At 45.0% G+C, this 27,872-nt stretch overlaps 2 protein-coding genes across 3 annotated transcripts in view; both read right to left on the reverse strand.

Moving 5' to 3' along the window:
- ITPA (inosine triphosphatase) overlaps window positions 1–18,582 on the reverse strand; it is a 52,412-nt gene extending 33,830 nt beyond the window's left edge. For both annotated transcript variants that reach the window (XR_016311911.1, XM_089671561.1), the window contains exon 1: window positions 18,437–18,582. Coding sequence is in view for 1 of the 2 variants with exons in the window: in XM_089671561.1 (XP_089527687.1) it covers window positions 18,437–18,499 (63 nt within the window). In the remaining variant the exon portion in view is untranslated. The remainder of the gene's footprint in view (window positions 1–18,436) is intronic.
- Window positions 18,583–23,680: 5,098 nt separating this feature from the next.
- Window positions 23,681–27,334, reverse strand: LOC149467586 (uncharacterized). The gene is made up of 2 exons (XM_089671562.1): window positions 26,761–27,334; window positions 23,681–26,429 (listed from the first exon to the last, which is right to left on the reverse strand). Exon 2 carries the CDS (start codon window positions 26,264–26,266, stop codon window positions 24,842–24,844), a length of 1,425 nt encoding a protein of 474 aa, XP_089527688.1. The 5' UTR covers window positions 26,267–26,429; window positions 26,761–27,334; the 3' UTR covers window positions 23,681–24,841.
- Between the last annotated feature and the right edge of the window lie 538 nt (window positions 27,335–27,872).

The raw sequence follows: 27,872 nt of genomic DNA on the forward strand, positions 1-27,872 counted from the left end.
TGTCCTGCCGCAGGTTGAGGGCTTTTTCTGATGTTAGGTACGATCGGGCCTGTGCGGAGTCCAGGACGTACCCCAAGTACGTAATCCTCTTGGAGGGGGTTAGCTGTGACTTCTCCTTGTTGATAAGCCACCCCAAACTTTCCAGAAAAGATATCGTACGTTCGATGTGCGATCTCAGGCCTCCCTCTGTGTCCGCAAATAAAAGCAGGTCGTCCAAATAGGGGATGATGTTTATCCCTTCCAGTCTCAAAACTCTTAAAGGCTCCGCTAAAATCTTGGTGAATATCCTCGGGGCCGACGACAGGCCGAAGGGGAGTGTGTTGAACTGAAATAGCACCGGACCCTTTTCTCCTTCCAGCGCAAACCTCAGGAATCTCCTGGAATCTTCTCTTATCGGGACATGCAGGTATGCGTCTTGCAGATCTATCGAGGCCATGAACACCCCAGGTGAAAGGAGTTCCTTCACCGTGTATATGGATTCCATACGGAATTTGCTGGGCCTCACGAACTCGTTCACCTTCCGCAGATTCAATATCATCCTGTAAGTACCTGACGGTTTTTTCCTTAGAAAGAAATGGGAGAAGAATCCACTTCCCCTTTCCTCTTCTCTCAACTGGCAGATAACGTTCTGACTGAGCATATCTTGTAGGAGGTCCACCAGCACATCCGCCATGGCCCTGTCCTTTGGCAGGGGTGTTGCAAAGAATCTCTGAGGGGGGGCCCTTGTGAACTCTATTCTGTACCCCCTGTGGATGGCCTCCAGAATGTAGGTGTTCTGGGTTATCCTTAGCCATTGTGCGTGGAAGCGCCCCAGCCTCGCTCCCACCTGGCCTCTCCAGTCACTTCGGCTGGGTTTTGGGTCTATTCTGGCTGGGGTTGAAAAGGAAACCTCCCCTGCCTCTCGGCTCGTTCCTGCCTCTTCTTGCGCCCCAGCCTGGGCGCTGGGTTTGGAACCTAGCTTCCCTCGACGCGTATCGCCTGGATGGGCGAAACCCCTTCCGTCCAACCTGCCTGCTGGGGACCGGGAAGCTCTTTTTCCTGTCGGCCGACCTTTCCAGGACTGAATTCAGCTCCGGGCCGAAAAGGAGTTTTCCTTCAAACGGAGGGCCACAGAGTTTAGATTTGGAGGCCAGATCCCCCTGCCAAGATTTCAGCCAGATAGCCCTCCTTGCCGTGTTTATGAGCGCTGTAGATCTAGCAGAGAGTCTGATGGTCTCTGCTGATGCGTCCGCGATGAAGGCTACCGCTTTCTCCAGCACCGGAAGGGACTTCAGAATCTCTTCCCCCGGGGTGCCTTGTTCCAGATGCGAACGGAGCTGCCCCAACCACACATCCAGGGTTCTGGACACACAGGTCGTTGCCACTGCAGGTTTAAAATTCACTGCGGACGCTTCCCATGCCCTCTTCAGGAAGGCATCCGCTTTCCGATCCATCGGGTCTTTTAGGGACCCACCGTCTTCAAAGGACAGGTCCGTGTCCTTCGAGATCCTCGAGAGAGGGGCGTCTGGCTTTGGGCAAGTCTCCCAAACCGAGGCATCTTCCTCCTTAAAGGGGAAACGTCTCTTGAGGTTCTTGGGAAGGAAAGCCTTCTTCTCTGGCTCTTCCCATTCTCTCCTGATCGTGGACCATAGGGCAGGGTGTACTGGGAATGTACGGCTGCTTTTTGCCTGTAGCCCTGCGTACAGTTGGTCGTGGAGAGAGAGGTCCTGCTGTTCCTCCTCCAGATCCAGGGTCTCATAGATCACCTTTAACAGGTCCTCCGTGTCTTCCACCTGAAAAAGGAACCTGTCTGCCTTTGGGCCCTGAGCCTCAATCTCACCCTCCTCCGAGTCTGAGGTGTCCGACTGTTCGGCCTCTTCCCAGTCCCTTACCGGCGCTACCAGCTTCCTCTTTTTCCCCCCTTGGGTGCCAGAAGTGCCCGGTTGGGGCTCATCCTGGGCCAGTCCCGGCTTCTGTTCCCTGAAGCTTTGAAATGTCTTGGACATCTCTTGTGTCATATTCTGTAGGAAGTCTTTAAAAAGAGATCCAGACTCCTTCTTGATGAGCTTGTCTATGCACCCCTGGCAGAGCTGCTTCCTCCAGGAGCTCGCCAGTTTCTTCCTACAAGTGGCACACTTCTTTTTCTGCTCACAAGGAGCTTCTTTCTCCCCTCTATCCTCCTCCTGTGGGCCCATCTGGGGACAAGGAGATACACGCGTTCATGCGTTTGTAACAGCAACGCCTCCCCCCGTGCCACTGTAAAAGCTCCAGCCGTGGGCCTGGGGGGGGGAGAGGGGGGCTGTGTGTGCGTGGGGGGTACCCAATCATCCCGGGAGGGGGGGGGGAGGGGGGGGGGAGGAGGGGGGTAAAAACAAAAGAGAGTTGCCAAACAAAGGCCCTTACCTTACTGCAGGCCTCCCCCGCTCCTGACAGATCTGCCTCCATGCTGCCGCAGACTCTGCCTCGGTGCGGCGGTTTTTCAGGGGCTGGTGGGCTCCGCCCCCCCCCCTGCGATCCCCCCTCGCCGACCCCCCTCTCACGGCCGCCGGTGGAGAAGCGGTTGTGGCACGGGTTCCTTCCACGGTCCGCCGCCCATTTCCAAGATGGCGGCGGCCGTTCCCTGCTCCTGCGCCGGAAGTGACGACACCCGGCGCCCGGAAGTGACGCGATCGCAGCGTCCAGACCCTCCGCAGCCGAGCCTCCTGGCCATGCTGCCGGGATCCAGGAGCAGGTAAGACTTACCTGAAACCCCGCAGGGAAAGGCACCAATGCCTCGGTCGGCGGAGCGGGCTCTACCCCCCTGGAGAGCCCCGCTGGGACCATCTGGGGCCGACGCCCCCACCCTACAACGGGCATTCCAGAGTGAAACTGGCTGAAAGGTCCCCCCCCTCACAAGGCCCCTGCCTCGCTTGGAGGAAGGGGGGGCCTCAGCCAGGGACCCTCTGTACTCCGCCAGAGAGCCCAGACAAAAATAAAAAACGGGCGTAGCTCCTTCCTGGCCGGAGGAAACACTAAAACTGGGGGCCAATGGGAGAGAGGACACCTATAAAGGGAAAAAAAGGTGGAGCGGGTGTTTCCTGGGAGGAGCCCTATCTCTCAAGTGAGCTGTCCTAGAAGATGACTCGGGAAATTCCAATACCCTACCCGTGCCGCTGTTGGTGGCTAGAGATGTCAGGCACTGGGTCCCAACCGGCGATTCCTGGCAGGCGATTCCCATCTGGCACTCGGTGATCGTCGGGCAAAGCAAAACAACACAGGTCTCTCTCTCCTGTCAGCATGGACGTGCTGTTTTGTATCTCTCTGCACAGAGATTAGCACTGAACACTGTATTAGTGTCACTGGGGATGTCAGTGGCAGTTAGTCAGTTCCCCCCAGTGTCAGAATGCCTGCCGCAGTCCTGCTATAAGTCGCTGATCACCGCCATTACTAGTAAAAAAAGAAACTAAAATTCCAGCATATATAACGCCATTTCTAGATGCTATAACTTTCACGTAAATCAATTCATTTACATGTATTGGGATTTTTTTTCAGCAAAGACATGTAGCAGGATACATTTTGGCCTAAATTTATGAAGAAATTAATTTTTTTAATTTTTATTTGATGTTTTATAGCAAAAAGTCAAAAATATTATTATTTTTTTTATAGCGCAAAAAAATTCAAAAACCACAGAAGTGATCGATACCATCGAAAAAAAAAACTCTATTTGTGGGGGGAAAAAAGGACATGAATTTAATTTATGTACAGCGTTGCATGACCGTGCAATTGTCAGTTAAAGTAACACAGTGCTGTATCGCAATAAATGGCCTGGTCAGGAAGGGGGGGGGGGTAAATCCTCTGGAGGGCAAGTGATTAAATTTATAATAAAAATTTTATACTATGGAAGCTTCCCTCTCTCTGGTATGCATAGTTAGGGCCCGCATGAAGAAGGATACACACATCTTGGATCGGGAATGACACAGCATCCTTATCACCCATGTTTCTCTGTATAGCACAAGAAAATTGTATTGGACTTTATTGTATGGAGTAGGGTTTTAGTGATATATTGTTATATGATTTAGGGTATTGTATATTTGAGGTTTCACATTTTGCCTGTATGCTATAGGAGGAAGGTACATTGTAGTGCGGCTTGTTTTGGGGGGCAGTTGCAATGTGGTATTGAACCTTTCTACAACAGGGAATACACATACTTATTGATTACACCAGTATATAAGTGGAGAGAGACTGATGCACCAAGGGGAAGGTGTATTATAATACCCATCTGCACCTATTATTTTATGTTTACTTTGTTTATGTAAATTTCTTTAGAACATTATTGCACATATTAGACTTTCACCAGATTGGAATTTAGGGGCAGCGCTTTACCATTTATTTCAGTTTTATTCTGCTGGAGATTTCGTACTCATGTACACGGGGCTTTTGGAAAACTCTTCTGAATGATGTAAACTGACTGCTGGAAAACGCAGGTTAAAAAACATCAGTTTAGCTGCACACTGCATCAGTTTTTGCACACTGTGTTTAGACAAGTTAATGCGTGTTTGGGTTCAGAAGCGTTTTTAAAAGACAACCTCAGAAGACCTTCCCAAAAGCCCAGAATGCACTGACAAATAGTGAATAATTTACTATTTCAGACATTTTCAGAGGAATAGTAGGAGCAGAAGCAGAGAGAGCAGTATGTGTTGAGATTACCTTTTTTTTCTGGTTGTATTCACTATGGATCCCATCATGAGCATAATGCGCACGTTCTACCATTTTTTCCTTCACACGAAACCTGGAACTGACTGCACTGGTGTACTAGGTCCACTTGAATACATGGAAAACACTTAGCATGCATTCTGATGAAAAAAAGGCTCTGGACAGCATCTGGATATGGAACAGTTAAAAAACGCTTCTAAAAGCGGTTAACCTAGTTTAAAAGCGTTTACACTAGTTTACAAGCGTTTGAAATTCTGGTAAAATCTACTCTTGAATGCAAGTTTGGTGCGTTAAAAAATACGACTGTAAACTCAACTGCCTGTAAATGACGATGTGTACATGGACACATAGGAAAACATTAGGGAGAATTTAGGGGCTGCTGAAAAAAAACGCTGAACAGCTCCTGAATGTCAGCTTTGCAGCTGCAGTGTGCATGAGCCCTTTGAACTTCTTGAAAAAATTAATAAATAAGCAGACTTGCTGGCTCATCTTCAGATGAATATAGAAGAAAGAAAGGCAAAAAAGTAAACTAATGATGCAGCCATTACATCTAAGAATTTTGTAAGCTGCAATATAACAAATGTTTGCTCTTGGGTTTACTACCGCTTTAACCACTTATATACAGCGGCCTGACGGTGGCAGTGTAGGGGCGGGTTGCCGTTCATAAATGACACCCGCCATTTTGGATTGTGCGTGCTCCCTGGGATCACGCGGCACCGTAATCCGGTACCGATCACTGTACAGGACCTCTGTGTGAGGTCCTGATCATGTGATCACTGATTGGCCAATCAGTGATCACATGAATAGGTGTAACCAAGGTGTCACTTCTGACATCATTGCTTACTACGTGTGAAATCTGCGAATGATCACAGAGGTCACATGGTACAAGGATATTCACAACAGCCTTGTACCATGTGACAAGCTGTGACCAATCACAGCTCACACAGTATTTCTCAATGGCTGCAAGAATGCAGCCAGAGAAAAGGAGAAATGATTGCTTTTACAGCCTTTATGGGTGTAAAAGCAATCAGTGTAAAAATAAAAAAAATAAAAAAATCTTCATTACCCCCCCACAAGTAGTACAGTGTCACTATGGTGACACTGTACTGCTAGGGTGACAGTATGTTAAAAAAAAAATAATATAAAAAAATAAAATAAAAATGAAAAATTATAATTTTTGGTTATAAACCAAATTTGGGTTATTATTTTTACTAAAAAGATAACTGAATAAATTCTGGGCAAGATTTATGAAGATTATTTATTTGCAAAATTTTATATGAAAAACACTTTTTTCAAAATTTTTGGACTTTCATTTATATAGCAAAAAAAAAAAATCCCAGTGCTGAATAAATACCACCAAAATAAAGTTTTATCTGTCTCAAAAAAATGCTAAAAAATTCATATGGGTACAGTGTCGCATGACCGCGCAATTGTCATTAAAAGTGTGACAGCGCTGAAAGTTGAAAATTGGCCTGGACAGGAAAAGGGTAAGAGTGTCCGGACATGAAGTGGTTACGTTAATGATGTAGTGGTTTTGTTCAGGCCGGGCTGAGATTCAGGTTGAGATTTCCCCTCGCTGCGTCAGGAAACTTAAAGGAAGCAAGTGTATGATCCAAACGCACATGTTTCTGTGTTAAAAATAGTAAACAATGCGTATTCTCTGCTGTGTGTATAAGTGGGTCCTGCAGCGACCGTTGGCAGGAACCGAACAGAATCAGGAAGGGAGAATGTCACCAGCACACAGAGGATCACCAATATGGGTCCAAACGTTTTAATGACCGATCACATAGTTACAGCAAGACAACGTTTCGGAGTCTCGCAGGACCCCTTCATCAGGCATGCGACAAGCCTGCGAGTCCTGCAAGACTCCGAAACGTTGCCTTGCTGTAACTGCGCACCCCCAGCACATATGTCGGTGTCTCACAGAAAGGTCCCGTTCTCCCCTTGCGATCGTGACCTTTTCCAAACCTGGCAGGGTTTTAGGGTCATGTGACCGCCATCATTCGCTGGTACGGCGGTCACATGACCCTAAAACCCTGCCGGCCTCCAGGCGTCTGAAACCCCTTAAAGGGCCGGGAGGCGCCAACGTGAAGAGGTAAAAAAAAATAATCCACGCACATCCACCATTTTATGATCCTGTACTCTATTTTTCATGAAATTGTATTTTACTGTGTTTTTCTGCCTCTTTGAACTCCTCAGACTCTCCTTTTTCCTCACTTCTGCTAGTTTCGAAAAAGGCGGTTCAAGTTACTTGCGGTCATGTGCACTTCTCTATGCAGTCCCTAGCAAGGCTTGATAAATTTGCTTTGAATCTAGGAGCCAGCTAAAAAAACTTTTTTTTTTAGCGTAGCATGTGTTGTCAGCACTTGGGGCAAGGAAACTTTGGTCAACGAGCTTTATGCGATGTAATTTGCCATGCGTCAATCACAGCAAAACCGCACAACGGTTTAGGCACTATTGAAAATAATGGCACTTGAACCTGCATTTTGTGATCAGAGTGCTTCTGCTATGATCCCAATAAAGCCAGGTATGAACGGAGCTCACACATATGCAATTCTGGATGCATTTGCAAACTCACAGATTTGCATGACAGGCAAGATATTATGTATTCCTATTGAGGTAGTTTACACAGATGCGATCCACACGCATTGTGTCTTGAGTGCCATTATGAAAAAGAGTCCTGTGCACGTTTATAGTGCTGCGTTCAAGACTCACAAGTGATAGAGGAGAGTGGCATGCGGAGATAAGTGTTCACATAGGATTATTATTGACAGGAGTTTTTGAAGGCGGCTTTGCACTATAGTCTAAGGTACGCAGCTTTGCATTGAAGCCTATGGGAGGCAGTGTGCGCACCCAGGTGCCAGGACGCAATTTCTAGTCACCATAGTGAAATGGGATTTGTCGAGCCATGGTCCCTAGTACATATCAGGACGGAGCAAGAGAAGGTGGCTAAATTCCTACCTACAGTGGGACCATGGAGAATTAATGTGTCCACCCTCTAATAGGACACTGGATCACACCACTGGACAAAAAAAAAAAAAAAGAAAAATTGCAGATTTGGAGGATACTGAGAACAGCAGAAGGTATTTTTATGGAGTTAAGAATACATACTGGAAAATATTTTTCTATTTTTAAACAAGAATTTATGTCACTTTTAGAAGATAACATAATATAAATATTTTTACCCAGAATTCACACAAACCTTTACTCCGCATTCATACATTTCTCCCACTGAATCCCAATAAAGGCACCCCCTAAGGACCCAATCATGCCAGATACCCTGGGACTGCACTGGCCTCATCCAGCACATTCCCAATTCAAGATACAGCAGAAAGCCTTGTTCTTTATCATACCAGTTCACACCTCTGCATTGTGATGGTGTGAGCTGAAAAAAAAAAAAGAATGGCATGGTGCGACAATCAACCACATCGCACCATGCTACAACAAAGAGAAATTAAAGTAGTAATAAATCCTCAGCGGTTTTAGCAGAACACTCTGAGCACAATAAAAGCCAACCGGCAGACTTACCGATAATGGCATTTCTACGAACCTTCCAGGACGCTTGCCTGAGATGAGAGGCTCCTCCCTACAGGAAAAACCCTCCAGTGTGTAATAAAGTAACTATCGAAACCGGCCCATAAGGGAAATTATTCTACATAGGCACTCACCAATTACTAACTTGGGAGTTTTTTTTTTTTCTCAATAGGGAGGGAAGTAGGTCTGCCGACCTAGAAGGTTCTTAGAAATGCCGTTAACGGTAAGTCTAACGGTTGTTTTTCTCCAATCACCTTTCAGGACGGCACACCTGAGAGGAAAATCAAGTAACCACAGGCCTACCTTGGGGTGGGACCACAGCCTGTAGCACCTTCCAGCCGAAGGCTAAGTCTTGCTGTGACAGCACTTCGATCTGGTAATGTTTCAAGAAGGTGCCTTGACTGGACCATGTGACTGAACTGTGAATCTGTTCCCAGGAGGCGCCCCCCTTTTTCTGCCAAGGATGTGGTCATAGCCCTGGTTGAATGAGCTTTTACCTTTGTTAATGCAGGAAACCATGAACTCTCATAAACTAAGGCAATAGTTTAACAATATATATGTGACTTTTCTATGAGCAAATACATCAAATCAAATGAAATAAAAACCAAAAAATTATATAAAAAAATTATAAAATTATAAAAATTATATAAAATAAAATAATGTCCAAAGTCCCACCGTGTCCAAAAATAAAATCAAAAATCCCAAAAAAATAATCCTCACAAGTGTAAACACAAAACTTAAACTTTTCCTTCTTCTTTCATCACAAAAAACTTCTTAATACCCGCAAATCCTGATATTCGTGTACCTCAAAAAAGAAAAAAATAACTCGACATAGTGTCATACCTTAAATAATAAAACACACGTGCCACTCACTGTGCAGCATGCAAAATAAACGTGTATACTCAAACCAAGTGTCAAAACACATACAAATAAGTGAAATGACAATGTGAGTGAAAGCACATTCACATAGGATATGCAATGCAATGTGTAAAACCACTCCACAAATAACACTGCCAGTGTATAACACAACACCCTATATATAAAAAGGTGATAACCAAAACCCAGATCACCACTCTCCAACTCTAATATGGATGGGTAATTACCCTATAGCAGAAACAGCAGGGCAGATTAACCACTCTGGGTTACACTCTCCTCTTATCGATTTTCTCCAAAGACTAGGGTCACTTCCTCCACTTTCCTCCAGAAAACCAGTCACAAATATAAAAGATATTCTTCTTTATTGGTAACTCACATAACAATTCCGTGGTAACAGCTCCTCCTCACAAGCAGTGTCCACAAGGACAGGTTCAGGGAACCATAAACCGCATGTTCCCACTTCCAAGATGGCCGCGATCGCACTTCCGGTCAACGTCGATGCGTATGACGTCACGTGTCTCTGACGCGTTTCGTCACTTCCTTTGACTTTTTCAGAAGACCCTTCCAGTCACGTGGCCGAAAGATTCTGCTAATGCTAGAACAAGTTTTGGTGTGCACACCCTCTTTCTTCCTGCTTCTTGCAATCCACTAACTGCTGGAACCATGTCAGGGAAGAGAGACAGCAGCCTGGCGGCCTTTCAACAGTGACGGTCACACTCCCGAGACTGGAGCGCTGGTGCCAACTGGCGGCGAACTGTGAGAAGGAGATAAATGGAAATGATGCAGCGCTACTCTAAAGATACAATTATTATATAACTAAAACATACATAGAGGTGAAATTTCGAAAAATTAGAATATCGTGCAAAAGTTCATTTCATGAAAAGTTCATGAAATATATGAGATAGACTCATTACATACAAAGCAAGATAGTTCAAGCCGTGATTTGTAATAACTGTGATGATTATGGCTTACAGCTCATGAATACCCCAAATCCACAATCTCAGAAAATTAGAATATTGTGAAAAGGTGCAATATTCTAGGCTCAAAGTGTCCCGCTCTAATCAGCTAATTAAGCCATAACACCTGCAAAGGGTTCCTGAGCCTTTAAATCTCTGGTTCAGTAGGAATCACAATCATGGGAAAGACTGCTGACCTGACAGTTGTGCAGAAAACCATCACTGACACCCTCCATAAAGAGAGAAAGCCTCAAAAAGTAATTGCAAAAGAAGTTGGATGTTCCCAAAGTGCTGTGTCAAAGCACATTAATAGAAAGTTGTGTGGAAGGGAAAAGTGTGGAAGAAAAAGGTGCACAAGCAGCAGGGATGACCGCAACCTGGAGAAGATTGTCAGGAAAACGCCATTCAAAAGTGTTGGGGACTTTCACAAGGAGTGGACTGAGGCTGCAGTCAGTGCATCAAGAGCCACCACACACAGACGGATCCTGGAAATGTCATATTCCTCTTGTCAAGCCGCTCCTGAACAACAAACATCACAAGCGTCTTACCTGGGCTAAAGAAAAACAGACCTAGTCTGTTGCTCAGTGGTCCAAAGTCCTCTTTTCTGATGAGAGCAACTTTTGTATCTCATTTAGAAACCAAAGACCCAGAGTATGGAGGAAAAATGGAGAGGCACACACTGCAAGATGCTTGAAGTCCAGTGTGAAGTTTCCACAGTCTGTGTTGATTTGGGGAGCCATGTCATCTGCTGGTGTTGGTCCACTGTGCTTCATTAAGTCCAGGGTCAACGCAGCCGTCTACCAGGAGATTTTGGAGCACTTCATGCTTCCTTCCGCAGACGAGCTTTTTGGGGATGCTGACTTCATTTTCCAACAGGACTTGGCACCTGCCCACACTGCCAAAAGCACCAAAACCTGGTTCAATGACTGTGGGATTACTGTGCTTGATTGGCCAGCAAACTTGCCTGACCTCAACCCCATAGAAAATCTATGGGGCATTGCCAAGAGAAAGATGAGAGACATGAGACCGAACAATGCAGAAGAGCTGAAGGCCGCTAATGAAGCATCCTGGTCTTCCATAACACAGCAGTGCCACAGGCTGATAGCTTCCATGCCACGCCGCATTGAGGCAGTAATTGCTGCAAAAGGGGCCCAAACCAAGTACTGAGTACATATGCATGCTTATACTTTTCAGAGGTCCTATATTGTTCTATGTACAATCCTTGTTTTATTGATTGAATGTAATATTCAAATTTTCTGAGATTGTGGATTTGGGGTTTTCATGAGCTGTAAGCCATAATCATCACAATTATGACAAATCACAGCTTGAACTATCTTGCTTTGCATGTAATGAGTCTATCTCATATATTAGTTTCACCTTTTAAGTTGCATTACTGAAATAAATGAACTTTTGCACGATATTCTAATTTTTCGAGTTTCACCTGTAATATAAATAAATATAAACGCATTTTAAATTGACACAATGTGCAAGAAAATGTAAAAGTGACCTGATCCTCCAAGGATCTTCAATTATATGACTGTGACCCGATCCTCAACGGATCCAGAAGTGACCACAGCAAATACTGCACTACCGCAAGGATGGTAATAGCAGAGTTGTGTAAACAAATACTAAAACGTATGGTATAAATGTGCTTGAATCCTGAATTAGGATCTGAAGTGATGGTGTAAATAGAAAAGAAAAACTTAGTCCAAATGCGGACTAATAGGTGTCATGTCCAAAATTTGGACTCAAATCAAAAGAAACACACAATGACCACAGGTGATTTGCCCACAATAACCACAGGTGATTCGTAGCTGCGCCAACAGATACTGGCTTACACCCTATTCATATACCTGGAGAGGATTTCGCCACTTACACGCACACCCCTGAGAGGGAGATCACTGCAGGGAGAGGTATCCAGAGATAGAGGAATCATATGCATGGAGGATCCGGTTTAGTGATCCCAAAAGTGTTTTGACCCCTGCGGGTTGAAGCAAGGAGGTGAGCGGCTAATCCGGCTACCTTTCTGTGGTTACCCACATCCACTTTCCACGTGCACGAGTGTTATTTTGTTTACCGGATTATATGGTGTTGCTTGCACCAGTTTTGGACATTTTTTTCACATTTATATTTGTTGATTTGAGTCATGCGTTTTTTGGATAATATAGGCACACATATATTTTCACTACTGTATTGATTATTGGTTGGCTTATTTTGTATGCATTTATCTGTGTATGGAAACACTATGTAGTGTTTAGGATTTATATATTTTTTATGCACGTTTTGTATGCACCTTTATGCATTTCTTTTGAATTGAGTCCAAATTTTGGACATGGCACCTATTAGTCCGCATTTGGACTAAGTATATATATTCTTTTCTATATACACCATCACTTCAGATCCTAATTCAGGATTCATGCACATTTATACCATACGCTTTAGCATTGGTTTACACAACTCTGCTATTGCCATCCTTGCGGTGGTGCAGTATTCACCGTGTTCACTTCCGGATCTGTTGAGGATCGGGTCACAGTCATATATTTGAAGATCCTTGGAGGATCAGGTCACTTTTACGTTTTCTTGCACATTGTGTCACTTTATTTATATGCGTTTATATTTATTTATAATACAGGTGAAACTCGAAAAATTAGAATATCGTGCAAAAGTTCATTTATTTCAGTAATGCAACTTCATGATCACGTCATATACAGTCAGGTCCATAAATATTGGGACATCGACACAATTCTAACATTTTTGGCTCTATACACCACCACAATGGATCTGAAATGAAACGAACAAGATGTGCTTTAACTGCAGACTGTCAGCTTTAATTTGAGGGTATTTACATCCAAATCAGGTGAACGGTGTAGGAATTACAACAGTTTGCATATGTGCCTCCCACTTGTTAAGGGACCAAAAGTAATGGGACAGAATAATACTCATAAATCAAACTTTCACTTTTTAATACTTGGTTGCAAATCCTTTGCAGTCAATTGCAGCCTGAAGTCTGGAACGCATAGACATCACCAGACGCTGGATTTCATCCCTGGTGATGCTCTGCCAGGCCTCTTCTGCAACTGTCTTCAGTTCCTGCTTGTTCTTGGGGCATTTTCCCTTCAGTTTTGTCTTCAGCAAGTGAAATGCATGCTCAATCGGATTCAGGTGATTGACTTGGCCATTGCATAACATTCCACTTCTTTCCCTTAAAAAACTCTTTGGTTGCTATTGCAGTATGCTTTGGGTCATTGTCCATCTGCACTGTGAAGCGGCGTCCAATGAGTTCTGAAGCATTTGGCTGAATATGAGCAGATAATATTGCCCGAAACACTTCAGAATTCATCCTGCTGCTTTTGTCAGCAGTCACATCAATAAATACAAGAGAACCAGTTCCACTGGCAGCCATACATGCCCACGCCATGACACTACCACCACCATGCTTCACTGATGAGGTGGTATGCTTAGGATCATGAGCAGTTCCTTTCCTTCTCCATACTCTTCTCTTCCCATCACTCTGGTACAAGTTGATCTTGGTCTCATCTGTCCATAGGATGTTGTTCCAGAACTGTGAAGGCTTTTTTAGATGTCGTTTGGCAAACTCTACAGTTTGTCCTGTTTTTGAGGCTCACCAATGGTTTACATCTTGTGGTGAACCCTCTGTATTCACTCTGGTGAAGTCTTCTCTTGATTGTTGACTTTGACACACATACACCTACCTCCTGGAGAGTGTTCTTGATCTGGCCAACTGTTGTGAAGGGTGTTTTCTTCACCAGGGAAAGAATTCTTCGGTCATCCACCACAGATGTTTTCCATGGTCTTCCTGGTCTTTTGGTGTTGCTGAGCTCACTGGTGCGTTCCTTCTTTTTAAGAATGTTCCAAACAGTTGTTTTGGCCACGCCTAATGTTTTTGCTATCTCTCTGATGGGTTTGTTTTGTTTTTTCAGCCAAATGATGGCTTGCTTCACTGATAGTGACAGCTCTTTGGATCTCATCTTGAGAGTTGACAGCAACAGATTCCAAATGCAAATAGCACACATGAAATGAACTCTGGACCTTTTATCTGCTCATTGTAATTGGGATAATGAGGGAATAACACACACCTGGCCATGGAACAGCTGAGAAGCCAATTGTCCCATTACTTTTTGTCCCTTAACAAGTGGGAGGCACATATGCAAACTGTTGTAATTACTACACCGTTCACCTGATTTGGATGTAAATACCCTCAAATTAAAGCTGGCAGTCTGCAGTTAAAGCACATCTTGTTCGTTTCATTTCACATCCATTGTGGTGGTGTATAGAGCCAAAAATATTAGAATTGTGTCGATGTCCCAATATTTATGGACATGACTGTATTTGAAGATCCTTGGAGGATCAGGTCACTTTTACGTTTTCTTACACATTGTCTCACTTTATTTCTATGCGTTTATATTTATTTTTATTATGTATTAGTTATATAATAATTGTATCTTTAGAGTAGCGCTGCATCATTTCCATTTATCCTTGATCATTTTGGTATACGATTGGATGTTAGCAGCTTCTCCATATATATATATTGTGTTAATTCATCATAGGTAGAAGCGCAGGAGGTTCACACCATTATTCCTCGAACTGTGAGAAGGAATGAGCCTACAGGTTAGTTCAGCCCTCCCCGGCCTCCCTATGCTTGCCTCACAAGGGTACCATCCAACCCTCCCTGGTCTTCTGGTCACAAAAACAACAAATCTTCCATTATAGAGAGAAACACAATCAAAACTGGAGGGCAAGAGGAATTTACCAGCTGTAAATTGATCGTGTTTCCTGTAGGGATGAGCCTCATCTAAGGTGTGCTATCATGGAAAGTGATAGGAGAAATAAGCATTTCTTAATAAGCAGTCAGTACGTTAGCTTGGATAAAGGGGGGGCTGGGGGGAGGAGGAGGGAGGAGCGGGGGAGCACTATCCTAGGCTATGGGGCTGCGTGTTTCCATTGATGTACACAGTGTAGGGAGACAACTTTAGCCTTGCATGGAAGGGTGGCTCTATAGGATGCTGCAAGAGAAAGGAGCCACCGTGGAACAGGAAACCTAGGGCACCGATTGTGGCACCAGCTTAAACTGGGCATGCTTACAAAAATTTAGAGTTTAATATTATACCTTATGCGCTGTGGATGTTTTTTCAGCTGCTCTTTCCATTTTTTTTGCCTTTAAACAACTCTGCATGTTAGAGTATGTGCCCTTGAACAGAAGAATTTAGAGGCAGAAGAAATAAACCCACTACCAGTGCATCCAGAAGCAGCTGCGTTTTGGCAGAAAACGCACATAAGATGTCTAGGGGAGAGAGAGAGACACACACACATCCAGTATGCATGAGGCCTTACTTTAATGAAGCATCACTTTGTGACATTTTAAAGAGGTTCTAAGGGCCCATTCACACTGGAACGCGGTGGAGGAAACCTGTGTTCCGTGCATGTTTCCCGCACTGCATTCAAAACACACTGCCCTTTGCGTTTGCCCGCACCGGATCACCTGATACATAAAGGACCAGGAAATCCAGTTGCAGCGCGTTTACAATAGTAAATGCAGTAGTGCACTACTTTTGGTGCGTTTTAAATGAATAGGCTGAAACCGCACAGCACCTAGATTGCATACGAACCGCACACTGTGCGATTCATAGTGTGAACCAGCCCTAAAGGGTTTCTTTTACCTTTATGCATTCTCTTTATTAAGGTGATTTTAAAGTTTACATTTCAAGAGAAAAAAAAAAAAAGTTATACTTACCTGTTCTGTGTAATGGTTTTTCACAGAACAGCCCTAAACCTCCTCTTCCCGGGTCCCCCACTGGCACTCCTGGCCCCTCCCTCCTGCCCCCAATAGCAAGCCTCTTGCTAAGGGGAGGCTCGAGCAGGCTCGCTCCCAAGCTGCCCTCCTGTGAATGGACATTGTCCATTCACACACAAAGAGCGGCTTGGCCCCTCCCCCCATTGGCTCACTGGCTGTGATTGACAGCAGCAGCCAATGGGGAGAGAGCAACTGAGGCTCCCGTGCGCATTGCTGGATTGAGATGGGGCTCAGGAAAGTATAAAAGGGGGCTGCACCCAGGAGGTTTTTCTACCTTCACGCACAGAATGCACTAAGGTAAAAAAAACCTTCCACCTTTAGAACCACTTTAACCACTCGCCCCTCCAGAGGATTCCCCCCCCCCCCCCTTCCTGACCAGGCACTTTTTTTACATTACGGCGCTGCGTTATTTCAACTGATAATTGTGCAGTCATGCAACGTTTCACCCTAATGATATTTATGTCCTTTTTTCCCCACAAATAGAGCTTTCTTTCTGTGGTATTTGATCGCCTGTGTGTTATTTTTTTTTTTTGCGCTATGAAAAAAAAGAGACAATTTTGAGAAACAATATTTTTGACTTTTTGCTATTAACCGCCTCCCACCTGCCATATAAAAGGTAATGACGGGAGGGTGGCGGTTCTCCCGTTCTAACTGGGTGCGTGGTGATCGCAGGTGTGCTGTGTCCCTGGGACTCAGCGGATCACCGATCACTGTAAAGAGCTGATTATCGGCAGTCCCCTCCTCCCGCTGACAGCTCGTGAGGACAGGAGAGCTGGTAATCGGCTTTACTCAGAGCGGACATCTACACTGATCATCAGGGCACTGATGATCAGTGTAGCCCCATCAGTGTCACCTGTCAGTACCCATCAGTGCACAACAATGCCACATATCAGTGCCCAGAGCTGCCTTTCATTGCCGCCCATCAGTGCCAGTCAATGCCGCCTATCAGTACCACCTATCAGTGCCCATCAGGGATGCCTTTCATTGCCACCTATCAGTGCCAGTCAATGCCACCTATCAGTGCCCATCAGTGCCAGATATGAGTGCTGCCTGTCAATGCCCACAAGTGATGCCTGTCCATGCCCATCAGTGCCACCTCATCAGTGCCCCTCACTGAAGCCTCATAAGCGCACATCAGTGAAGGAGAAAAATTACTTATTTACAAAATTTTATAACAAACTAAGAAAAAACTTTTTTTTCAAAATTTTCAGTCTTTTTTAGTTTGTTTAGCAAAAAATAAAAACCCCAGATGTGATTAAATACCACCAAAAGAAAGTTCTGTCTCAAAAAAATGATTCAAATTTTGTTTGGGTACAGTGTTGCATGACCGCGCAATTGTCATTCAAAGTGCGACAGTGCTGAAAGCTGAAAATTGGCCTGGTGCCTGGTAGGCAAGTGGTTAACATGTCCAGTAAAAAATGTTTTTTAAAAAATCAAATTTCGTCATAAATTTAGGCCAAAATGTATTCCAATACATGTAAATTAACTGGTTTCGTGAAAGTTATAGTGTCTACAATTGGCGATATATATATTTATATAGAAATTTTTACTAGTAATAGCAGCGATCAGCGACTTATAGCGGGACTGAGGGAGGCATTATGACACTGGGGGGAACTGACTTGGTGTCACTGACATCCCCAGTGACACGAATACAGTGATCAGTGCTAATAAAAACCACTGATACTATACTAATGGCACTGGCCAAGAAGAAGTTAACATGGGCGATAAAAGGGTTAACTGTGTGCTGTTTTACATACTGTGCTGTGCTTTACTGTAAGCACACTGCTTTGCATGGCTGTGTAATGCACAGCCATGCAAAGCAGTGTGCAGCAGCTGACAGGGGAGAGAACTGTTTTGTTTACAAACAGTTCCCCCCCCTCCCCGTTGTAGATGCTCGCCAATCACTGGATGCCGATGAGTAATCATTGGCTGGGACCCAGCGATAGACAGCCGAGGCCGCGAATGGCGGCGCGGGTAGGGAGCGTGTGCGGCTTGCGCACGCCCCTACCCAGAAATGCAAAATCACATATATATATATATATACACACATGCACATACGTGATTTTGCACATCCATGCCGCCCTGTAGCAGTACTTCTGCTATAGGGCAGACAGGAAGCGATTAAGGTAAAAAAAACAGGCTGCTTGCTATGGGAGCACTCAGAAAGGAGTTGAACCCAGGAGTGTAAGAGCCAGGACACTGGGGGGGGGGGAACCTGAGAAGAGGAGGATTAGGATTGCACAGAGCAGGTAAGTATAACATGTTTATTTTTTTTTTTTAAAAAAAGAACTTTTAAAATCACTATAATGTAATTTACACAAAAGAATACATAGTGCAAAACACCAGAATCAGCGCTATTCCTCCCAGCAGTTAATGCATTCAGCAAAGTCGGGACTAGCATGCCACCATGAAATCAGAGATCTGCAGGTGGTAATGAAGCCTCGGGATGAGGATGACAGCCAGGCTGGTCTCATTTCCAGAAGAAGTGGGCGGAGATACAGCTGACACATTCCCCCAGCACTGAGGATACAAGCAGTCCCAGCAATAGAGATAGGAGTCCTTCACTGCTCTGCTCTGAGTACTGTACCTCTTCCAGCTTCTTGGCATTGCCGGTGACAAACACAATGCTTCGAGCTCTTCCTGCAGCCATCGCCGAGTATATCTGAGCACACGATCGGCTCTGACAGCACGCAACTAGCTACAGAAAACTCCACCTTCCTCCCCACCCTCTGCACAGCCAATCCCACCAATCACAAGCTAGGAGGAGGACCCCATGACCCGGAAGTACTTGTATGCCTTGTTTTCGTATACCACAATCCGGACATTGTCCGTCGGAATCCAATTGTCCGTCTGCAGAATGGAGCTCCATTTTTTTTATAGGAAACACGTGACATCCACTCCCCCTTTTTTCTAGTGAACTTTAATGTAACAAACAGAGGCTGGAGAGTGGAGCTCCACTCGACAGGAAACATGTGACCTCCACTCCAAATTTTTTAAAGTTCATTTAAAGGATAAGTTCTCCTTTTGGAGAAAAATAATAAATGCAGGTAAAAAAAATGTGCATTTGTTATTTTTGTCCAAAGGAGCCAGCAAAGCATTGCACCAGCGATCAGTAGATCACTGATGCCATGCTGGTCTCCTGTCAGATGTGTCAGAACATCTGTTTGCTATACAGGATGTACGGCCAAGCAGATATTGTGACAGGAAGCTTCAATGAACTACCACAGCACCATGGTAGTTCATTGAAAACTACAAGCCCACAGCCGCTAAGGCTGTCAGCACTTGAAGGTTCATCCATTCACAGAAGTCTGGCTGATTAAGGTGGTAATTAAACTCATTTAGTGCCTTATCTGTATTAAATTAACCTCAGAACCTGTGAACATAATATATCTTTGGGTGTAAGCGCCGCCCGCCCACCATATACGATAATGACAGACAGGTTCTCTTACTCTGTGAGGACGTCATATGGCATCCTCCCAGTCTAGCTGTGCATGTGTGGGACACAGCGGATCACCGATCGCAGTAAAGAGCCGATGATGTCGGCTCTATCATGTGATCATCTGTGTCCAATCACAGCTGATCGCATGTAAATAGGAAATACCGATTATCAGCAGTCCTCTCCTCACGCTGACAGCACATGAGAAGAGGAGAGCGGGTAATCGCCATCCCTTAGATTGGACATGTACACTGATCATCAGAATACTGATCTTCAGTGCCTTGATGATCAGTGTAGCCCCATCAGTGCCACCTGACAGTGCCCATAATTGCCACCTGTCAGTGCCCATTAATGCCACATATCAGTGCCCATCAGAGCTGCCTTTCAATGCCAACTATCAGTGCTAGTCAGTGCTGCCTATCAGTGCCAGTCCGTGCCACCTATCAGTGTTCGTTAGTGCCGTCTATCAGTGCCTGTCAGTGCCGCTTATCAGTGACGCCTATCAGTGCCATATATATGAGTGCAGCCTTTCAATGCCCACCAGTGATGCCTGTCAATGCCCATCAGTACCTCCTCATCAGGGCCTGTTTTTGTTTTGTTTTTTAATTTTCAGGTTCTTATAGTTTGTTTAGCAAAAATTAAAAAAACCCAGAAGTGATTAAATACCACCAAAAGAAATCTTTGTCTCAAAAAAATGATAAAAATTTTGTTTCCATGACCGCGCAATTTCCATTCAAAGTGCGACAGCGCTGAAAGCTGAAAATTGGCCTGGGCAGGAAGGGGGTAAAAGTGCCCAGTAGGCAAGTGGTTAAAGGGATGAGGTGGCAACTCTAATGACGTGGCCGTGTGGGCGGAGCCCCGCATGGCCACGCTAGTTTCAAATCTGACAGTTGGTATGGGGAAACATCTCCCAATATTATCTGTTAGAGGGAGGAGGGGCAGTGATCAAGGTTTCAGCTATGGGAACATGTTACATGTTCCACCCTAACAACAGGTGGAACATGTAACATGTTTCCAAAGGTGAACTTATCCTTTAAAAAAAAATGGTAGAATGGAGGTCCTGTCTGTGACGAAATGCGGAGCCCGACCCCTGCCCTTCTCACCAACTCGTGACCGAAGGACCACTCGATCTCACACCGCGCTGTCACTTGCGTAACAATGCCACTCTCAGCTGTACCCTGCAGAAAGATTTTCCAGCTCACTGGACCACAATCTATGTGCCAACAGCCTGAGAGCGATTGTTTCTGGGTCAGGTTAATTATGCAATTAACCCTTCACACTGCCACCACCACTTTTTTACAGAGAAGGAGGAAACTCACAAATCTTAGCAGTAACACTATGATGTTTGAATAAACGTCTGTATACACACTGTCACCGCAGACAGATGTATCCAGAAATTTTAAAACACACAGTAGCATTCTTCAGAGACAGGGATTCTTAGTTTGCATTAAAGAGCTTTAGAAACAGTTCAACAATTTACAGAAAACAGGATTACTAAAATGGTCAAAATGGTGCAATAAAAATATTTACAGAAAAGATGCAACATATATATATATATATATATATATATATATATATATATACAGTCAGGTCCATAAATATTGGGACATCTACACAATTCTAACATTTCTGGCTCTATACACCACCACAATGGATCTGAAATGAAATGAACAAGATGTGCTTTAACTGCAGACTGTCATCTTTAATTTGAGGGTATTTACATCCAAATCAGGTGAACGGTGTAGGAATTACAACAGTTTGCATATGTGCCTCCCACTTGTTAAGGGACCAAAAGTAATGGGACAATTGGCTTCTCAGCTGTTCCATGGCCAGGTGTGTGTTATTCCTTCATTATCCCAATTACAATGAGCAGATAAAAGGTCCAGAGTTCATTTCAAATGTGCTATTTGCATTTGGAATCTGTTGCTGTCAACTCTGAAGATGAGATCCAAAGAGCTGTCACTATCAGTGAAGCAAGCCATCATTAGGCTGAAAAAACAAAACAACCCCATCAGAGAGATAGCAAAAACATTAGGCGTGGCCAAAACAACTGTTTGGAACATTCTTAAAAAGAAGGAACGCACCGGAGAGCTCAGCAACACCAAAAGACCCGAAAGACCACGGAAAACAACTGTGGTGGATGACTGAAGAATTCTTTCCCTGGTGAAGAAAACACCCTTCACAACAGTTGGCCAGATCAAAAACACTCTCCAGGAGGTAGGTGTATGTGTGTCAAAGTCAACAATCAAGAGAAGACTTCACCAGAGTGAATACAGAGGGTTCACCACAAGATGTAAACCATTGGTGAGCCTCAAAAACAGGAAGGCCAGATTAGAGTTTGCCAAAAGACATCTAAAAAAGCCTTCACAGTTCTGGAACAACATCCTATGGACAGATGAGACCGAGATCAACTTGTACCAGAGTGATGGGAAGAGAAGAGTATGGAGAAGGAAAGGAACTGCTCATGATCCTAAGCATACCACCTCATCAGTGAAGCAAGGTGGTGGTAGTGTCATGGCGTGGGCATGTATGGCTGCCAATGGAACTGGTTCTCTTGTATTTATTGATGATGTGACTGCTGACAAAAGCAGCAGGATGAATTCTGAAGTGTTTCGGGCAATATTATCTGCTCATATTCAGCCAAATGCTTCAGAACTCATTGGACGTCGCTTCACAGTGCAGATGGACAATGACCCAAAGCATACTGCAAAAGCAACCAAAGAGTTTTTTAAGGGACAGAAGTGGAATGTTATGCAATGGCCAAGTCAATCACCTGACCTGAATCCGATTGAGCATGCATTTCACTTGCTGAAGACAAAACTGAAGGGAAAATGCTCCAAGAACAAGCAGGAACTGAAGACAGTTGAAGTAGAGGCCTGGCAGAGCATCACCAGGGATGAAACCCAGCGTCTGGTGATGTCTAACCGTTCCAGACTTCAGGCTGTAATTGACTGCAAAGGATTTGCAACCAGGTATTAAAAAGTGAAAGTTTGATTTATGATGATTATTCTGTCCCATTACTTTTGGTCCCTTAACAAGTGGGAGGCACATATGCAAACTGTTGTAATTCCTACACCGTTCACTTGATTTGGATGTAAATACCCTCACATTAAAGCTGACAGTCTGCAGTTAAAGCACATCTTGTTCGTTTCATTTCAGATCCATTGTGGTGGTGTATAGAGCCAGAAATGTTAGAATTGTGTAGATGTCCCAATATTTATGGACCTGACTGTATATATATATATATATATATATATATATATATATGTATATATGTATATATACACACAGTTGTGTTCAAAATAATAGCAGTCAGACATCACTAACCTGATCAATCACTGTTTTTGGTAGAAATGACATTTCTACATGGCAGATAATTTACTAGCAGGTGTAGTAGAGTAATAGAAATCCAACAGACCCAACAGTCATGACATGCATTCTGCTGATTCTGTGTAATTGAATCACTAATTGAAAGGGGCATGTTCCAAATAATAGCAGTGTGGAGTTCTATTAGTGAGGTCATTCATTCTTTGAAAAACAGGTGGCAATTATTGCCCTTATTTAAGGAAGGCAGCAAATGTTGCACATGCTGGTTACAGTGCATTTCTCTCTGAAATTCTGAGGAAAATGGGTCGTTCCAGACATTGTTCAGAAGAACAGCATACCTTGATTAAAAAGTTGATTGGAGAGGGGAAAACATATAAAGAAGTGCAGAAAATGATAGGCTGCTCAGCTAAAATGATCGTAAATGCTTTAAAATGGCAACCAAAACCTGAAAGACGTGGAAGAAAGCGAAAAACTACCATTCGAATGGATAGAAGAATAGCCAAAATGGCAAGGACTCAGCCAATAATCAGCTCCAGGAAGATCAAAGAAAGTCTAAAGTTACCTGTGAGTACTGTTACAATTAGAAGACGCCTATGTGAAGCCAAGCTATCTGCAAGAAGCCCTTGCAAAGTCCCACTGTTGAAAAAAAGACGTGCTGAAGAGGTTACAATGTGCCAAAGAGCACATTGACTGGCCTAAAGAGAAATGGTGCAACATTTTGTGGACTGATGAAAGTAAGATTGTTCTTTTTGGGTCTAGTGGCCAGAGACAGTTTGTCAAACGACCCCCAAACACTGAATTCAAGCCACAGTACACTGTGGAGACAGTGAAGCATGGTTGTGCAAGCATCATTGTCTTGGAAATTTGCTTTAACGAATTTCTCCTTACCGTGAGTACTCGCAGTTGGATGCACAGAAATCCCCCATAAAGCTGTGTGAATCTCGCTTACCACGACTGTAGCTAAACTACACGATTCCTGCCCATCCAACTACTTTTAGCTTCTGTTGAAATGTGGGGATGATGGAGCTCCGTTACCCTAGAATGATCAAACGACACTCTCAGGATGATGGTTGAATTCACATAAGGGCCAGTTTCAGACTCAGCCCCTGGTTTTATTAAAAATACACACATGCCCCCCACATGAATAAAGTCAATCCCCTCCCACCGAACAATGCAATGGGGAGTGCCTATACACAGGATGTACATTCCGATTGGAGCATAGCCTTTCCTATTATCTATCACTGGTCCTCCCCCATGAGCCTTCTGAGGTCAGCAGACTTCCTCCCCTTCCTCCCCATGAGCCATCTGAGGTCATATTTCCTGTCCTACTAGCTCCCATTGGCATGCAAATCCTTTGTACAAGTATTCCCTAAGCTAAACACCAGTCTGTACCTGGATGGGCCCGGTACGATCTTTATTAAAACACATCCATCCAAGATACAGTTTCAAGTTGGTAATGGGTTGTAAGATATGCATAAGCCTACACGTGGAGTTCACACCGCTTGGCGCCTTGCGTTATGAAGCCCATGTGGTACTATGCTGCTGATATGTGGATACAGGCCCACGGTCTACTGCCAGCGACATTCGCATCGAATGGTGGTATACACGCCGGTCTATAAGCGCAGATCTGCCATCTCATCCATTACCAAGCTGAGTACTGTAATACATACATTGTACATGCGCATGGCCCAATTGCAGCCTTCAGAGCTTTAATTAAGCCACACGAGAGACATATGAATAACACGAATATATGACACATTTAAAGTTCGACCAACAATACAAAATTTCCATGACATTCCCTCCTGTTTTATCATATTCTCCTCGTGTCCCTTCTTGATCTTCTTCAGCTTGATGGGTGTAGTCTCAAACCTCAAAGAGTTCCTGTAGTTGTCCCTGAGAATAAAGCTCCACGGGGTACCTGAAACAACAAGACCCGACGCAGACTCGACGCAAACAGGCTTGATTGAAGCAATGATCCTCAAGAGCGTTGGAACCTTCACTACAGGAAGGCTCTTGCAAAAACCACAAACAGACTTGTGGTATGAATAAGGCTTGTGATCCCACGGTGGTCTGTGGAGATCCAGCAATAGATTCTCAAATTGCCCCTGCAGACGGGGCCACACAAGGCTGGTCTCGACCCAGACAGTTTTCCAAATCGCAGACACAAACCATGATGAGGCTTGAAGCTTGCTTGAAGGTCTTGGAGAATGTGGTCTTCAGAGAGATAAATTAGAGGGAAGCCAGGACGCAATCTGTAGAGAAGGTGGTTGGTTGGTGAGGTCTTCCTCTGATCAGTGGTTGGAGTGGGATCCCAGGAGCGGGCATGGAGATGTGGTCGTCTGCCCGAGCTTGGCTTACACGGTCGATGAGGCAACAGGAACATCTCACCGCGGCATATAAAAGGCAGATGAAAAAGAGAAGCATCAGGACATACACTCCCACTTCCTTCAACCAAGATCCGATGGAGAACAGGAAATCTCCCAATCCTCCCAAACCCTTGAACGGATTCCAACCCTCACTAGCTATAGCTCTAGCTTTTCCCTGTAGTTCACTAACTTTGTCCATATGGGCCTGGACCTTGTCATCGGTGTCTTCTATCCAAGTACAACAATCCTCTCCGATGAACTCACAGAACCCCCCTTTGGCGGCTAAAAGATAATCAAGGGCCATCTTCTCCTGAAGCACTAAAATTCCCATCTGCCGTTGTTCTTGGGCAATTTCTCTGACAGCCTCTACGGTCTCGTTAAACATACTATCCACGATGACAGAAAAATTGTTCAGGCGCTTCATAAGTTCTATTCCCCATCCTGTCCATGAGGGGAACCAAGCCCATGCCTGGTCGCCCTCAGAGAACAGCTCTCTGCGAACTCTCCCTGCCATCCTTACCTTCTTGTGGACCATCAACTCTTCATGATCCATCACTACATAGGATGCGGGGACTAGCTTTATGAGGGCACACGAACCTTTCGCGTTCTGGGGAAATGTTCTATAGGCTGCCGAACCACACAGAAAATAGTATGGACCTGTCAGAGTAGAGCAGGAGGAGTTCCTCGTTCGGCCTCTGGCACTGAGCAACAGTTGCACAGACTGGGGGATTGCTCCCTCAGTCTGCACATCACATCCGTCCTTCCAACACACGTGGTCTGGTCGGTCAGTGTGGTTACTCAGAAGGGAAGTCTGGTTAGTCAGATTGACAGTGATACCTCCCTCGCAGGTGGTAGTCCCAACAAACTTGTTACCTGTGCCAAAGCTGATGTTAAAGCACACCTGAGGGCTGCCTAGCTGCCCAGTTACCCATAATGGACTGACGAGGGTCCTACAGGAGCTAGAGCTAATATTGGTGCTAAAACTGATGTTACCTGCTAAAAATGTGTCATTAAGTTCTACCGACAAATGTCTACGTGGGGGCTGACCAGGGGTCCCTTGCTTTTTCATGCCGACGCGGATGTCATATAGGGCATGAACAGCGGCCATTGCGGACATGTGATGACTGGGTGGGGGCTTAGAGCATACCCAACAGTTGGTTTTGTTGGCGGTTCTGGCTAAACGCAGGTGCATTTTAAATAAAATGTTGGGGTATCTGCCGTCTTTTCCTCCGTTCACACACATGTATGACATACAAACAAAAAGAAAAAAGAAAATGACACCCCTCATTCTCTGGTGTAGCTGAAAAGCTTCTTGCAGTGGCTTGCGTGCACCCAGTTGTCTCGTCCCTCGAGCTTGAGTGAGGTAGGTGTCATCAGCTGGACTTGGTATGGTCCGGTGAACCGTGGCTCGAGTCCGGTTCTTTGATGTTTCTTTAGGACGACCCAATCACCTGGCTCAATAGAAAGAACACCTGTTATTGCATTTGGATCAGGGAGCGATTCGCGAACCCGATGGTGTATCTTCTGCAGCTCCCGTTGCAGAGATTGCACATAACCTGTAAGCTGTGAATGCAAAGACGACAACTGTTGAGGAAAGTACAACCCTGTTTTTGGGAGGTCCCCCAAACAACACCTCGTAGGGTGACAGCCCATGTGGTTGCCGAGGGGCATTCCGGATGGAATATGGGGCAATGGGGAGACACTCAGGCCAAGGTTTTTGGGTATCGGCCATGATGTTGGAGATCCTGTTTTTAAGGATTCCGTTAAGACGTTCAACCTTACCGTTACTCTCGGGATGATATGGGGTGTGTCGCCGCTGACTCCAGTTCCACCAAAGAAATGCAGTCGTGTCCTTTGGAAGAGAGGTTAGTAGTGGACAAAGAAGACATGTTAGCAGAAGAGGTGTTAGTATTGTTAGTCGTGTTGCAAAATTCAGCACTATCGTTGCTGTCCTCCCCCCCTTCTCATCTTCCAACACAGGAAGAAGAGAAGCTGGGCTAAGAATAGTGCATCGTTTGATAGTGAGGTTAGTAGGGGTTAGAAGGGCTTTCCCCTGAGAGGGGTACCTTGCCTTGGATGTCCTGTTTTCGCAGGACCGTTCTTGCTGCACCGGTGTCGGTGAGGCAAGGGAGGGGATATTTTAATTCCTCTAGAAAAAGATGGATCTGGGCCGACACCGATTTGTCAACTTCCTATGAGAATTCATAGGAGTTACTTACCATGGTGGTCATAGGGGCGGAGGACTCATCAGGAATGAACTGCCACCGACCTTTAGGTAATTGGGGACAGCTCCTCCTCATGTGCCCCGTTTGGTGGCACTGGAAGCACCTGGGTGGGGGCCTATCCTTCCTGTGACCCAGATTACTTGGTTTTTCGTGTGGGGTCTGGGACATAAGAACTTTGGCCTTGTCTTGTTTTCTTCTATCCATTTCCCTCTCTATTGCCGCAAGAGTGGAAAGGATAGCAGGGATAGACATCTCATTATATTCGGGTCGGGCCAGAACCAGCCTTTCCCGAATTTTAATATTGATGCCTTCCAAAAATTTGGCCCGCAACAGAATGTGCGTCGCGGTCACCTTTACCCCTTCAGTTGGAGCATCAGGTCCAACTTCCAGATCCGCATCCAGTGCCGTCTGCTTGAGACGGCGCCAGAAGCAGGCGCTTTCCTCATTAGGACCCTGGGTGAGCTTCATCATGTCTGTAGTAGAGGTAGCACCATACATTTCTGGAAGCTTTGCCTTTAGCTGTGTACAGAACTCTTTGCCCCCTGAAGTCATCTCCTCATGCGTGGTTATAGAGCACCCTGCAATCACTGTACTGGCCACTTCCATGCCCACCTTAGCCCGCAGGATCTGCGCACAATCTGACCCGCTCATACCATAGCTGAACTGGTT

Source organism: Staurois parvus, unplaced genomic scaffold, assembly GCF_062004578.1.
Source record: "Staurois parvus isolate SC_StPar_1 unplaced genomic scaffold, SC_StPar_1.0 ptg000106l, whole genome shotgun sequence".
In the NCBI taxonomy this organism is placed as follows: Eukaryota; Metazoa; Chordata; class Amphibia; order Anura; family Ranidae; genus Staurois; species Staurois parvus.

Bases quoted from the DNA above. Each gene is read 5' to 3' on its own strand.
- LOC149467586 (XM_089671562.1), bottom strand. From the start codon at position 26,266: ATGAGGGGTGTCATTTTCTTTTTTCTTTTTGTTTGTATGTCATACATG.